Here is a 15068-nt window from a genome sequence, read left to right as displayed (position 1 = left end):
AAACAATGATGAAGATAATGAGTAAACTAATGAATCATATAGCAAAGACTTTTCATGAATAATACTTTCAAGACAAGCATCAATAAGACTTGCATAAGAGTTACTCATAAAGCAATAAATTCAAAGTAAAAGTATTGAAGCAACACAAAGGAGATATAAGTTTCAGCAGTTGCTTTCAACTTCAACATATTTATCTCATGGATAATTGTCAACACAAAGCAATATAACAAGTGCAATAAGTAAACATGTAAGAATCAATGCACACAGTTGATACAAGTGTTTGCTTCTAAGATAGAAAGAATAGGCAAAGCTGACTCAAAATAAAGTAGAAGATAGGCCCTTCGCAGAGGGAAGCATTGATTACTATATTTGTGCTAGAGCTTTTCATTTTGAAAACAAGAAACAATTTTGTCAACGGTAGTAATAAAGCATATGTGTTATGTATAAGATATCCTATAAGTTGCAAGCCTCATACATAGTATACTAATAGTGCTCGCACCTTGTCCTAATTAGCTTGGATTAACACCGATTATCATTGCATAGCATATGTTTCAACCAAGTGTCACAAAGGGGTACCTCTATGCCGCTTTGTACAAAGGTCTAAGGAGAAAGCTCGCATTGGATTTCTCGCTTTTGATTATTCTCAACTTAGACATCCATACGGGACAACATAGACAACGAGATAATGGACTCCTCTTTAATGCATAAGCATTCAACAACGATTAATATTCTCATAAGAGATTGAGGATTAATTGTCCAAAGCTGAAACTTCCACCATGAATCATGGCTTTAGTTAGCGGCCCAATGTTCTTCTCTAACAGTATGCATACTCAAACCATTTGATTGTGAGAACCGCCCTTACTTCAGACAAGACGAACATGCATAGCAACTCACATGATATTCAACAAAGGTAAAAGTTGATGGCGTCCCCAGAAAACATGGTTACCGCTCAACAAGCAACTTATTAAGAAATAAGACACATAAATACATATTCTTCACCATGATAGTTTTTAAGGCTATTTGTCCCATGAGCTATATATTGCAAAGGTAAAGAATGGAAATTTTAAAGGTAGCACTCAAGTAATGTACTTTGGAATGGCGGAGAAATACCATGTAGTAGGTAGGTATGGTGGACACAAATGGCATGGTTATTGGCTCAAGGATTTGGATGCACGAGAAGAATTCCCTCTCAATACAAGGCTAGGCTAGCAAGGTTGTTTGAAGCAAACTCAAGTATAAAAGGTGCAGCAAAGCTCACATATGAACATATTGTAACTATTATAAGACTTCACATTGTCTCCTTATTGTTCAAACACCTCAACCAGAAAATATCTAGACTCTAGAGATCAATCATGCAAACCAAATTTTAACAAGCTCTATGTAGTTATTCATTAATGAGTACAAGGTACATGATGCAAGAGCTTAAACAAGATCTATATGAGCACAACAATTGCCAAGTATCACATTATTCAAGACATTTTACCATTTACCACATGCGGCATTTTCCGTTTCTAACCATATAACAATGAATGAAATAGTTCAACTTTCGCAATGAACATTAAAGATGAAGCTAAGAACATATGTGTTCATACGAAACAGCGGAGCGTGTCTCTCTCCCAAACAAAGAATGCTAGGATCCGATTTATTCAAACAAAAACAAAAACAAAAAACAAACAGACGCTCCAAGTAAAGCACATAAGATGTGACGGAATAAAAATATAGTTTCACTAGAGAAACCTGATAGGTTGTCGATGAAGAAGGGATGCGTTGGGCATCCCCAAGCTTAGACGCTTGAGTCTTCTTAAAATATGCAGGGATGAACCACGGGGGCATCCCCAAGCTTTGATTTTTCACTCTTCTTGATCATATTGTATCATCCTCCTCTCTTGACCCTTGAAAACTTCCTCACACCAAACTCGAAACAAACTCATTAGAGGGTCAGTGCATAATTCATATATTCAGAGGTGACATAATCATTCTTAACACTTCTGGACATTGCAAAAAGCTACTAAAAGTTAATGGAACAAAGAAATCCATCAAACATAGCAAACAGGCAATGCGAAATAAAAGGCAGAATCTGTCAAAACAGAACAGTTCGTAAAGACGAATTTTAAAGTGGCACCAGACTTACTCAGATGAAAATGCCCAAATTGAATGAAAGTTGCGTACATATCTGAGGATCACGCACGTAAATTGGCAGATTTTTTTGGTTTTTCTACAGGGACTACTGCTCAAATTCGTGACGAGCAAGAAATCTGTTCCTGCGCAGTAATCCAAATCTAGTATTGGCTTTACTATCAAAGACTTTACTTGGCACAACAATGCAATAAAATAAAGATAAGGAGAGGTTGCTACAGTAGTAAACAACTTCCAAGACTCAAATATAAAATAAAGTGCAGAAGTAAAATAATGGGTTGTCTCCCATAAGCGCTTTTCTTTAACGCCTTTCAGCTAGGCACAGAAAGTGTGTATCAAGTAACATCAAGAGACGAAGCATCAACATCAATAGGTATCTTAGATGCTCCCCCATCCGTAGTGGTGCTAAGGGCTTTTTCAATTTTAGGCCTATAATAATAATTTTTTGGTTTAGGCACTTTAGAGACATACATAAACTTTTGCTCCTTACCCACATAAGCTTTCTCCTTAAACTTAAGAGAAGAAAAAGTTGAACCCAAGGTTCCCATAGCTTCTTCAAGTTCACTAATCCTATGGGTTCGATTATCATGAGTAGCACAAGTTTCTAAAACAACAATTCTCTCATTAATTCCACCTAGAGATTTATCAAGTTTATCAGTGCTATTAAGTAATATTCCCAATTTAGTCTCAATACTTGGAAGATCTTTCTCGATGGCCTCCAACTTTTTCATGACATCTTCAAGAGAGATTTCAATTTTAGCTTCATTAACGAGTGGTATTCCAACTAGACTCTCAATAATGCAACTAGCTTCTAAAGCGAGGAGTGCCTAGGAAATTACCTCCCGCAAGAGTATCAAGAACATACCTATTCCAGCTAGAGATACCAACATAAAAGTTCCTAAGTAGTATAATTGTGGAGTGTTTCTTAATGCACCTATGATGAGCATCGCTAATTCTATACCAAGCATCCTTAAAACTTTCTCCCCTTGTTGCTTAAAGGAACGAACTTCAACTTCCGGATTACTCATTTTTAGCAGTAGTAAATAAAGCAAACTAAATAAAGTAAATGCAAGTAACTAATTTTTTTGTGTTTTTGATATAGAGAACAAGACAGTAAATAAAGTAAAACTAGCAGCTAATTTTTTTGTGTTTTGATATAATGCAGCAAACCAAGCAGTAAATAAAGTAAAGCAAGACAAAAACAAAGTAAAGAGATTGGAAGTAGAGACTCCCCTTGCAGCGTGTCTTGATCTCCCCGGCAACGGCGCCAGAAAACAGTCTTGATGCGCGTAGATGACACGTTCGTTGGGAACCCCAAGAGGAAGGTGTGATGAGCACAGCAGCAAGTTTTCCCTCAGTAAGAAACCAAGGTTTATCGAACCAGTAGGAGCCAAGAAGCACGTTGAAGGTTGATGGCGGAGGAGTGTAGTGCGGCGCAACACCAGGGATTTCGGCGCCAACGTGGAACCTGCACAACACAATCACGGAACTTTGCCCCAACGTAACGGCGAGGTTGTCAATCTCACCGGCTTGCTGTAAACAAAGGATTAGATGTATAGTGTGGATGATGATGGTTGTTTGCGAAGAACGAGTAAAGAACAATTGCGATGAGATTGTATTTTAGATGTAAAGAATAGGACCGGGGTCCACGGATCACTAGCGGTGTCTCTCCCATAAGATAGCAGGATGTTGGGTGAACAAATTACGGTTGGGCAATTGACAAATAAAGAAGGCATAACAATGCACATACATATATCATGATGAGTACTATGAGATTTAATCGGGGCATTACGACAAAGTACATAGACCGCTATCCGGCATGCATCTATGCCTAAAAAGTCCACTTTCGAGTTATCATCCGAACCCCCTCCGGTATTAAGTTGTAAACAACGGACAATTGCATTAAGTATGGTGCGTAATGTAATCAACACAAATATCCTTAGACAAAGCATCGAAGTTTTATCCCTAGTGGCAACAAGCACATCCACAACCTTAGAACTTTACATCACTTGTCCCAGATTTAATGGAGGCATGAACCCACTATCGAGCATAAATACCCCCTCTTGGAGTCACAAGTATCAACTTGGCCGAGCCTCTACTAGCAACGGAGAGCATGCAAGAACATAAATAACATATATGATAGATTGATAATCAACTTGACATAGTATTCAATATTCATCGGATCCCAACAAACACAACATGAAGGATTACAAATAGATGATCTTGATCATGATAGGCAGCTCACAAGATCTAACATGATAGCACAATGAGGAGAAGACAACCATCTAGCTACTGCTATGGACCCATAGTCCAGGGGTGAACTACTCACACATCGATCCGGAGGCGATCATGGCAATGAAGAGACCTCCGGGAGATGATTCCCCTCTCCGGCAGGGTGCCGGAGGCGATCTCTGAATCCCCGAGATGGGATTGGCGGCGCGGCGTCTGCGGAAGGTTTTCCGTATCGTGGCTCTCGGTGCTGGGGGTTTCGCGACGAAGACTATATGTAGGCGGAAGGGCAGGTCGGGGGGCCACACGAGGGCCCCACACGCTAGGGCCGCGCGGCCGGCACACGGGCCGCGCCGCCCTGTTGTGGCGGCGCCTCGTGGCCCCACTTCGTAAGTCCTCCGGTCTTCGGAAGCTTCGTGGAAAAATAGGACCACGGGCGTTGATTTCGTCCAATTCCGAGAATATTTCCTTACTAGGATTTACGAAACCAAAAACGACGAGAAAATAGCAACGGCTCTTCGGCATCTCGTCAATAGGTTAGTGCCGGAAAATGCATAACTATGACATATAATGTGTATAAAACATGTGAGTATCATCATAAAAGTAGCATGGAACATAAGAAATTATAGATACGTTTGGGACGTATCAGAGAACAATCAAAATAAAATTAAGATCAACAAAAGAGACAAGGAATTGCCATTTTGAGGGGCCGGAGGCTCCGGCTCCACTTGGCAGAAGCATCTGAGTTGTCAAAAATTCCGAGATCTCACGGAATATTTGCTTGAAAAATCCTCAAACGAGAGGTGAAAATGATGGATTGTCTAAAGGCAACAAAAGCAAGTGTAGATCAAGACCAAAAGCATCAAATACATGGATCAACACCAACAAAATCCCACAAGAATACCCAGAATGATCTAGTACCAAATGGGGCTATTTTGTGGGATATATGAAATTAAGAAAGATTTTTCCTACAAAGTCTAGTGATTTAGGGGACACAAAAAAAGAAAAAAGTCAAACCTTGGTAACCAAGAGCTCTGATACCATGTGATATGGGTTGGGGTCCCAATATTCATAATTAAACCATGAAACGACGGGGAAAACAAAGAAGACAAGGATAACACACAAAGTAATTGGGATACATAGCAAGTATGGACGAATTAAAGGCACCCATTTACGAGTGCCTACACATAAGAATTTGGATCGCCCAACTCAAACAACCCACTCTTGATGACACTGCTCTATCCAAACGGTCCATCGACTGATCCGGTAGAATCCACTAGGGAAAGATTTGCTAGGAAAAACTATAGGGTTCGTAGCATAGGAAACAAAAAATTTCTACCGCAATAACGAATAAAACCAAGATCCAATCTATGAAAAATTCAAGATCTAATCTACGAGATGTGTACAACGAGATAAATGAGAACTAACTCTCGAAGATCCAAAGACTTAACAAGATCCGATCTCGTGGTTGATGAAGACGATCCTCCCGGTGTTGCGATCCGATAGCACTTCCGCATTCGGTCACACGTACGGAGTCGATGAAAACCTTCCTCTCCCCGTTCCAGCGGGCAGCATAGGTACTAGATCCCCTCGGAATCTCAGCAGCACAATGGCATGGTGGTGGTGATGGAGGAGAAATTCATGTAGGGCTTCGCCAAGCCGGCGCAGGAAGGAGGAGGAGGAGGAGGAGGAGGAGGAGGAGGAGGAGAGGTGGCGGCTAGGGTTGGAGGAAAGGGGTGGGCTGAGCCCCTGCCCCCTCCCCTCTCTATATAGGGGGACGGTCAGCCAGGGAAGGCTTGGCCCCTCCTCCAAGCCCTAGGGCCGGCGCAAGGAGAGGGGAGGGGGGGGGGGGCCTTGCCCCCCAAGTCTTCCCCTTTAGGGTTTCCCCTAAACCCTAGGGGGTTGGCCGGCCTAGGCCTTGATGCTTCGTGCGCCTGGCCCATTATGGTTGGGCAGCACCACCTCGGCTCAGCTGGCCCCTCCCGGGGTTGTGGGCCCACCAGTGACCCCTCCGGAACCTTCTAGAAACCCTCCGGTCTTCCACCGAAAAATTCCCGAACTTTTCTGAACCCCGGAAAATAACTTCCCTTATATGAATCTTATTCTCCGAACTATTTCGAACCTCCTCATGATGTCATGGATCCCATCCGAGACTCCGAACAACATTCGGTCTCCATCACATATTCCATATCTACTTAAACAACATCAAACCTTAAGTGTGTCACCCTACAGTTCGCGAACTATGCAGATATGATCGAGACACCTCTCCAATCAATAACCAATAGCGGGACATGGAAATCCATAATGGCTCCCACACATTCAGAGATGACTTCGTGATCGAAAGAACCATTAACATACGATACCGATTCCCTTTGTCGCGTGATACTTTACTTATCCGAGGTTCAATCATCGGTATCTCCATACCTAGTTCAACCTCGTTGCCGATAAGTATTTTTTACTCGTACCATGGTATGCGATCCCTCGTGACCTAGTCACATGCTTGCAAGCTAATTGGATGACATTCCAGCGAGAGGGCCTATAGTATATCTATCCGTCATTTGGATGGATAAATCCCACTCTTGATCCATGCGCTTCAACTCATACTTTCAGAATACCTAATGCCACCTTTATGACCACCTTTACGAAGTGGTGTTTGATGTCATCGAAGCATCCATCCGGTGTTGGTGATTAACATGATCTCATGGTCGAAGGATTAGGTTACTATGTATTTGAAAGCTTGTAGCAAAACGAACTTAATGACTTGATCTTATGCTATGCTTATTATGGGTGTGTGTCCATCACATCATTCTCCTAATGATATGATCTTGTTATTGATAACATCCAATGTTCATGATCAGGAAACCATGATCATCTATTAATCAACAAGCTAGTTTAACAACACATCATTCTCCTAATGATATGATATTATTATTGATAACATCCAATGTTCATGATCAGGAAACCATGATCATCTATGAATCAACAAGCTAGTTTAACAAGAAACTTGCTAGGGACTCTTTTATGTTTACAAAAAATCACAAGTATTAATGTTTCCGGTTAATACAATTATAGCATGGGATGCAAACATTTATCATAAACACAAAGATCTAATAATAATCATTTTATTATTGCCTCCTGGGCATATCTCCAACAAAAACTAGTGGAGGGCTTAGACTCCACAAGGGGAGGGTCTTGGATTACACATGGGGAATTTAGGGAGCAAAGATTTAGGTTTCATATCATGAGTAAACTTAGATCGGATGAGAGAGGAAGGTTACTTATAGTCTTTTTTTGTAGGTAGGTTATTGATAGTCTAAGCATGAAGTGGTATGAGGAGGCAAAGGTTACACAGTTCCTTTCCGAGATGTTGTGCGCAAGCAGTAGTCCGGATCTTCCATACTTCTTGGAGAAGTGTTAGGCCAAGCCAGAATAAGGTTGGTCAGACCTTCGGGGGATTCGTTCGACTCCACTTGATTGTTGTGTAGAGGCCCTAGCCATGTTTTCTTTCCGGGTTTTTTTCTATCGCAAGAAATTTTTTTACCTCCCTAGCAAATCTTTTTACTATAAGGCCCCGCTTGGTTCAGTTTATTTTAGTCAAACCGGGTGTAAAATTTCCCGGCGGTAACCATTTCCATACAGAGCGCTTGGTTCACCTTCTTTTAGTAGGTCTGTTTTTCCCACCGAACGTTTACGCATGGCGGACAATAAAACCGGGCAACCAAATTTTACGGACATGTATTTGATATGGCATTCCAAGCGGGCCCTAAGAATTTTTTTCTTCACACAATTTCTTTTTAAATTCGTGAACATTTTTTAAAACATGTCAATATTTTTCCTCAATTTTATAAAATATCTTCTTCAAACTATTCGTTACTAAAAAAAACCTGGTATGTTATGGGGCCCTGCTAGATGCAGGCCATTTAACAAAATGCCTCTAGGCCGGAGCTCCCCAAATTTTCACTGCATTGTTTATGACTTTCTGTATCTGTTAGTTTCCATTGACACATGCCACATTGCGGCAAACACTGCGCACACTCATGTTGCAACACAAAGGGCGTGTTTGGTGGTTTGTATGTCCCTTGACTCGCATCGGGCGAGCAATTTTCGGTCAGTTTAGTTGCCTGGACCGAGGCGCGTTGTTGCAGGAACCGGTTCTCGAAGCAGCGTCGGGTCATGTTCTAGAGGACCCGTTCTGGCGCCACTTTGGGTGCATCGATGCAACTGTTGCACTAGGTGTTGCTTACGCTCACTCTTCCTTACACTAGTCCACACAGCCTCTCTCAAATCAACACAAACATAGTCCGAATCGAAATAAGATATACACGAAAAAGATGTGTGTCGATGATACGAACTAATTCTCACAATCGGTTTCGAGTTTAGTTGATCGTAAATCGTCAATTTCGTGTATGAAGTTTTAAGCGAATTTTGTCAATTCGTCGCACACGCTCAACCGTTTGAGATTTTCTTTCAGGAGTAGGTTCACATCACCATTCCGCATGACTTTCATGTTGACAGGTTTTTATTTCGGTGTACATATGCTGATACATAATTGACTCACAAGTATAATGCAATCTGTACGTATGTGTGACTAAGGTTTGAAATACTTTTGCTCAACTTCTCGTTCCCCATTTTCATGGATGGCGATGTGCTGTAACCGACGTGACCGACAGTGTCATGGTGATGTTCGTTTTCGTGGTCGGCGATGTGCCCATGCTTGTGACCGGCGGTGTCCTGGTGGTATTCATCTTCGTGGTTGGTGACATGGTGATGCTTGTGACCGGTGTCACCGACGGTGTCATGGTGGTGTTCGTCTTCGTGGTCGGTGACGTGTCCATGCTTGTGACCGGCGTGACCGGCGGTGTCCTGGTGGTGTTCGTCTTCGTGGACGGCGACATGGTGCTGCTTGTGACCGGCGTCACCGACTGTGTCATGATGGTGTCCGTCTTCGTGGTCGGCGACGTGTCCATGTGTGTGAACGGTGTCACCGATGGTGTCATGGTGGTCTTCGTCTTCGTGGTCGGCGACGTGGTGATGCTTTTGCCCGTCGTGACCGGCGGTGCCATCACTGACGTGCTGAAGCTTGTGAACGGTGGTGCCATGGTGATCTTGTGATAGGTGACGTAAGGTCACCATGTTGCCATATAGGTGAGGCTACAAAAATCATGCGACCAACCAATCGAAGTGTCACTTGGGTGTCACTCGATGCAACCCATCCTATCAAACGATGTGTCATTCGTGAATCGAAACTCGTCCGGAACGAGATGGGAATCCCATCTCACTGGCGCAATGAGCCACAATTCTCATGCAGGCTACCAAACGCGCCCAAAGTGCAGACATGGAACTTACGGAACTTGTTTTCTTTGGCGAGTGCACTCATCGGAAACCTGTTGAATTAATTGGCACACCATGCCATCGGTTCAGGGTGCAGATCGAACATCGCCTTCACCCGGATGGCAGTCTGATGCCCCCTTATCTGGTCGTCTTCGCCTCCTGTTCGGAGCCGTTCTTCGCCGAAGAAGCGCCTGTTATCTTTGCCTGCTGCTTCTCGCAGTCCAGATCGGCTACCTGCTCTTCGCCGCTCGCGTTGTACTCCTGATCCTTCTCCTTGCCCCACAGCAGCATGTACAGGCCGGCGATGACCACCACTCCTCCGATTATGCTGCAGATCAACAACAACAGTAGATCCATTGAGTTAAGAGTTGGAGCATTTTACACCGACAAAACGCAAACGTCACAACTCCGGAGGTAGTAATTGAGGTGAGTTTTTTTTAACCGGCAAAAAGCTTTGCCTTTCGAAAAGGAGGTTGCGCCGTATCAGCAAGACTTTTGGTGCTCTGACGGATCAGCCATGCGTTTGTTGTGTTGTGCTATCTTGTACGTATGGATGTGATGCAGAAAAGGGGCACTACGTATGTTCAAGACCACGCATATCGATCTTGAGATACGTACCTTCCGACGTATAGGTTTTCGCCGAAGATGAAGTAGGCGAGGATGGCCACCATGATGGTGGAGAGAGGGTTGAACATGGTGACGAAGACGGGGCCTTTCTTCTCCGTGCACCACAGCTGCGCAAACACCGTGAACCCACTGCACGCGATCCCCTGAAACAACAACATACATACAATTCCATCGTGAGCACCACTACTACTCTGAAATTGGAAATAACTGAATTTATGTACACTGATTTCTAACGTACAGAGTAGATGATGCACCAGAACTTGAGGCCGAAGCCAATGAGCCAGTCTTCTTTCTTGTGCTGCAGGAGCAGCGTAAAGGCCAACGACTGTATCCCTCCGATCGTCGCCATCCACGCCGTCAGAGATAGCTCCGCCGGGTACCTCTTCACAGACGACGCCTGCCATTTCAGCACGAAAGTGTCCATAGCTGATCACAGGTCCTCGATACATTTTCTTACATCCCAGCTTAATTATCTCATTTTCTGAAACACTTATGTGTCACTCTAGACCATGGTGACCTTTTATTTGACAAAACAGTTGCATACCTGCAGGATGTACCAGATGGACCAGCACACGCAGCTGGCCACGGCGAGGAATGCTCCTTTGAGCCAGCTATCATGCACGCCGTTGCTGCCCTGTATGTGAATCGGCGCATTCCAGGGGCTCGCAAACGCCGCTCCCTTGTACAGCGTCATGGTGGTCACTCCAGCGAAGGACACCACGGTTCCCGCGATCTTCGCGAGCCCTCGCGGGCTCCTCACGTCCACGATCTCCATCCTGAGGACGATGGCGATGACGAAGGTGATGGAAGCGATTGTGTTCACCACGGAGGTGACGAACGTCGGGGACGTATACTTGAGGCTCGCGAAGTACATGTTCAGAGTTAAGCTCACCCTGAAAATCCAGTTCACGGCAAAGTTGTGTCACTAATTTCTCTTCTGTGAATGACATGAGTATAGAGGTTCAGTTGAGATTTTTCTTGAGCTTACCCAAGAAGTGAGAGCACAAAAATCTCCAGGAACAGCATCCACGTCATCTTGGGTCGCAACTTCCTGACGACCAAACAAGGATTGGAAGAAGATGAACAAACAAGGAGCAAAGTAGACACATCACATGCACTGTCAAGTCTGAACTATCCTAATTGATGAACAGTTGAACACAAGAACACTGGATCGTCGTACATACTTCTCGTGGTAGTAGGCGAAAGGCCAGAGGAGGACGGTGACAACGACATGGCGGTAGGTGACGTATACGTAGGGGTTGAGGCCGCGGTTGAAGGCGGCCTCGGTGATGAAGTACATGAAGGTGTAGCACAGCTGCACCATGATCATCATGTTGTGCGGAGCGTACCGCCTCCAAACCCCTCCTCCCATCTCAGCAGCCATGGCAACCTCAAGCTCAAGTTCTCTCGCCTCAAAAGCGCGCGAGAGTCTATCGGTTTCCTTGATAGAAGAAAGAATTGGAGCGGAGAACGCCGAGTGTAGAGCTTGCCATTATAAAGGCCGTGGTGCCGTGGGGATGGGATGGCTGTCGTGGAGGAGTAGAACCTGATGCATGGAGGTGTCACTGTAATAGCCTGGCGAGTGACGAGACAGGTCCACCTGAGCAGCAACAGCGGCGCGTTGTGCTCTTCTGAATAATGTGCACTAAGAGCAGTGTCAGCATCGGTGCTTTCGGTTTTGGTCAGAACCTACCTAGTGCTGCGAAAACATAGAAATAACGGATGAAATCAGAATTAGATGACGAGCTTAGTGTAGGCATCGATCCTGTTTTGGACAACAGTTCAAGCAAAAGAATAGTACAGTCGAATGTGACATGTCGATCAGTAATTCAGTATGCGATGCCAATGTATGCAGAAATGGGCCGGCAAGAAACAACCAGTCCTCCACTCCTGCTAATTAATCTACCAGTTGTGAATCGATCATTCTGGCAAATTGGATGAAAATGATTTGTTTTTTTTTTTTTGAAATGGGGAATGCCCTGGCCACACAGCCTTTTATTATTATATCCTGAGCAACCATCAGCAGCCGATTGCATCCAATAACCATACACTTCCGTTAATCCTCCGGGAATAGGGAATACCGTAGCTGAATCCAGTGTGCCATATGAATAACCTGCAAAAAAAAAATTATAGAGTCCTTTCTATTAAAAACAATATTATTTTGACGGTTCCATATTGCCCAAACTAAAGCTAAAACAGCAATGTGAATTTTAGCCTTAGTTTTAGCATCTATGCTATTCAACCAATTTCCAAACAGATTGGTAATATTAATTGGTGGTGAAATACCAAAAGTAGCATGGAGAACACGCCAGACTAGTTTAACAAAAGGACATAAGATAAAGAGACGATTCACCGTCTCCTTCGAGTCACATTAACAATATTTCGTACTCCCATTCTAATTTCTTTTAGCTAAATTATCTCGTGTGAGAAGTACTCTCTTATTTAGAAACCACATAAAAACTTTTTATCTTTAGTGAGATTTTCAGCTTCCATGGACATTGTCTAAGAAAACGAGCATGTCCATTCACATACATCGATTTAACCATAAATGATCCCGAAGGCGTCAATTTACAGACAAAGGAATCAGACTCATCATTTAAATATACCTCCATTAGTCTGCAGCATAAATGTACCCAAGAGTTCCATTTATTGCCAATTAAACGTCGTGTGAAACCCATGTTAATAGGGTTCAAGGACAACACATTTGCAACTGAGACATGTCTCCATTGTACAATGTTCTATAAAGAAGGATACTGATGAGCAAGTGGAGATAAACCTAGCCAAGTATCTTCCCAAAATCGAACAGTAGTTCCATCACCAACTTTGAAAAGACCTCTATCAAAGAAACCACATTTAACATTCATGAGACCTTTCCAAAAAAATGAGTCCGTCGGTTTACTTTGAACTTGAGATAGAGTTTTTTGAGATAGGTATTTATTGCGCATCAATTCTTGCCACACACCCTCTTCATTAAGTAACTTAAACAGACACTTGTTGAGTAAAAAATTGTTCTTAATATCAAGTACTTCAATACCTAGCTTCCCTGTCCTTAGGTCTACAAATAATATTCCATTTTGTTAACCTGTATTTGCGTTTTTTCTTCACTTTGCCAGAAAAGTGAGATCTATAAAAATCTAATCATTTTCTGACCCCTTTGGTTTCCAAAAAACGACAACATAAACGTCGGTAAGCTGGTAAGAACTAAGTTAATGAGCGCCAACCGATCTCTGTATGATAACAACTTACTTGCCAACAACCAAGTTTGATCTCAAAATGGCTTTCGACTGAATACCATTCAGGAATTCGCAACTTCCTATAATAAATAGGAACCCCTAAATATTTGAAAGGAAGTGAACCAGACTCGCAACCCAATAATTGTTTGTACTGTTCCTCCTCATCCTTGATTCTCCTAAAACCAAAAATCTCGTTTTTATGAAAATTAATTTTTAACCTAGATAATTGCTCAAAGAAAGACAATATTAACTTCATGTTTATCGCCTTTTCTAGGTCATGTTCCATGAACAAAATTACCGTAGGATCGTCTCCAGATCTTGTCTTGTCTGTTCAAGTGTCACGAAAATACTGTAGGATCGTCTCCAGATCTTGATCACTAGTGAGACTGGCATCTTGACACTGCTCCTTTAATTTTCTTTCTAGCACCATATGCTGAGCTCTAATGGCGGGCCGAGAACATAATTTAAGTAGTGGACATGAGAATCCCGCAAGTGCCAAATGATTTCCTAAGCTGCTCTTAGAACAAAAACAAAGGTTTTTTTAAGCAAAATCAAACGGTGGTAAAGCTGAAACACTAACCACGGCCAAAAAGCAATTCCATTCGTGTCAAATGCTCATCAGTGCATGAAGGGTGATCAAACCAGGTGCTTCAAGTTGGGCCCTCGTTAAGCTAGGCTATTCCATCCACTAAATAAGTAAATATAGACCTAACCACTTAACCCGGCCCCATCAATTAATTACTTTAAAATCTTAGAGAGGAATTAGCAATGGTTTCGCCAACTCTTTCCATTGGGGGAATGGTACGTGCCACATGAGCCGTAGTACGTTTGAGAAGGCTGATGTGCACGCATCAGCAATCACCTAATCAGAATGACATCAATCTATACTTACTTCTCAATTCTCATTGGATTGGCGGGGCAACAATTAATGGCATTTTGACGCGGCAGCAGGATTTCATCAGCTTTTGTTGCAAAGGCACGATGTGTGGTGGCGAACATGCTGGCAAGTAGTAGTGGTGGGTTAGGAGAATGTGGCATCCAGGTAGGATCCGTCCCTGTGTCACACAAGCCTCACTCTTTTACTCTCTTGTTTTTCCCCTATTTGGTCCCCAAGAGGGATGAATATGTTGTGCACTTCTCGCACAGCATTGATTTGTGCTGCTACATTGGACATTGGGGCTAATTAAGGGATTGATTCATTTGTGTGTGGAATAAAGTAAAGCACTCATCTTCCTTTTTACGATCATGTATTTGGCATTGTCCAAAAAAAGATGCGGCTTCAATGGAATTAGGCAATTAGTCACCATGCTGAAACAGATGTGTGGCGTGACCACCGTGCATGAGAAATTGAGAATACATGGTTTTGAGACTATTGATCATCTCTTCATCCAGTGTTAGTTCTCTGTTCGCCTTTGAGACACTAGCTATCAAGGGGTGGATTGGCATCCCCATTATTCATCCGAGGCAATGGACGGGTCTCTATATCTATGCTTGGTGGAACATGATGGTCAG

The 15068-nt window shown here is 43.1% G+C and overlaps 1 protein-coding gene across 1 annotated transcript; it reads right to left on the bottom strand.

The window, feature by feature from the left end:
* Nucleotides 1-9738: 9738 nt before the first annotated feature.
* Nucleotides 9739-14555, bottom strand: LOC124694694 (WAT1-related protein At1g43650-like). Its single transcript, XM_047227650.1, has 8 exons — nt 14449-14555; nt 11870-11954; nt 11508-11764; nt 11312-11374; nt 10868-11216; nt 10562-10720; nt 10315-10466; nt 9739-10024 (listed from the first exon to the last, which is right to left on the bottom strand). The coding sequence occupies exons 1-8, from the start codon at nt 14553-14555 to the stop codon at nt 9835-9837; spliced, it is 1362 nt and encodes a 453-aa protein (XP_047083606.1). The 3' UTR covers nt 9739-9834.
* Nucleotides 14556-15068: the final 513 nt, after the last annotated feature.

This window comes from Lolium rigidum, chromosome 3 (genome assembly GCF_022539505.1).
Source record: "Lolium rigidum isolate FL_2022 chromosome 3, APGP_CSIRO_Lrig_0.1, whole genome shotgun sequence".
Taxonomy (NCBI): Eukaryota; Viridiplantae; Streptophyta; class Magnoliopsida; order Poales; family Poaceae; genus Lolium; species Lolium rigidum.
This window is presented reverse-complemented; position numbering and strand designations above follow the sequence as displayed.

Coding starts and splice junctions, on each gene's coding strand:
- LOC124694694 (XM_047227650.1), bottom strand. CDS start 14,555: ATGTTCGCCACCACACATCGTGCCTTTGCAACAAAAGCTGATGAAATC. Junction 11,765..11,869: donor GTGACACCTCCATGCATCAG/GTTCTACTCCTC, acceptor TCTTCTATCAAG/GAAACCGATAGACTCTCGCG. Junction 10,467..10,561: donor TCTGGTGCATCATCTACTCT/GTACGTTAGAAA, acceptor TTGTTGTTTCAG/GGGATCGCGTGCAGTGGGTT.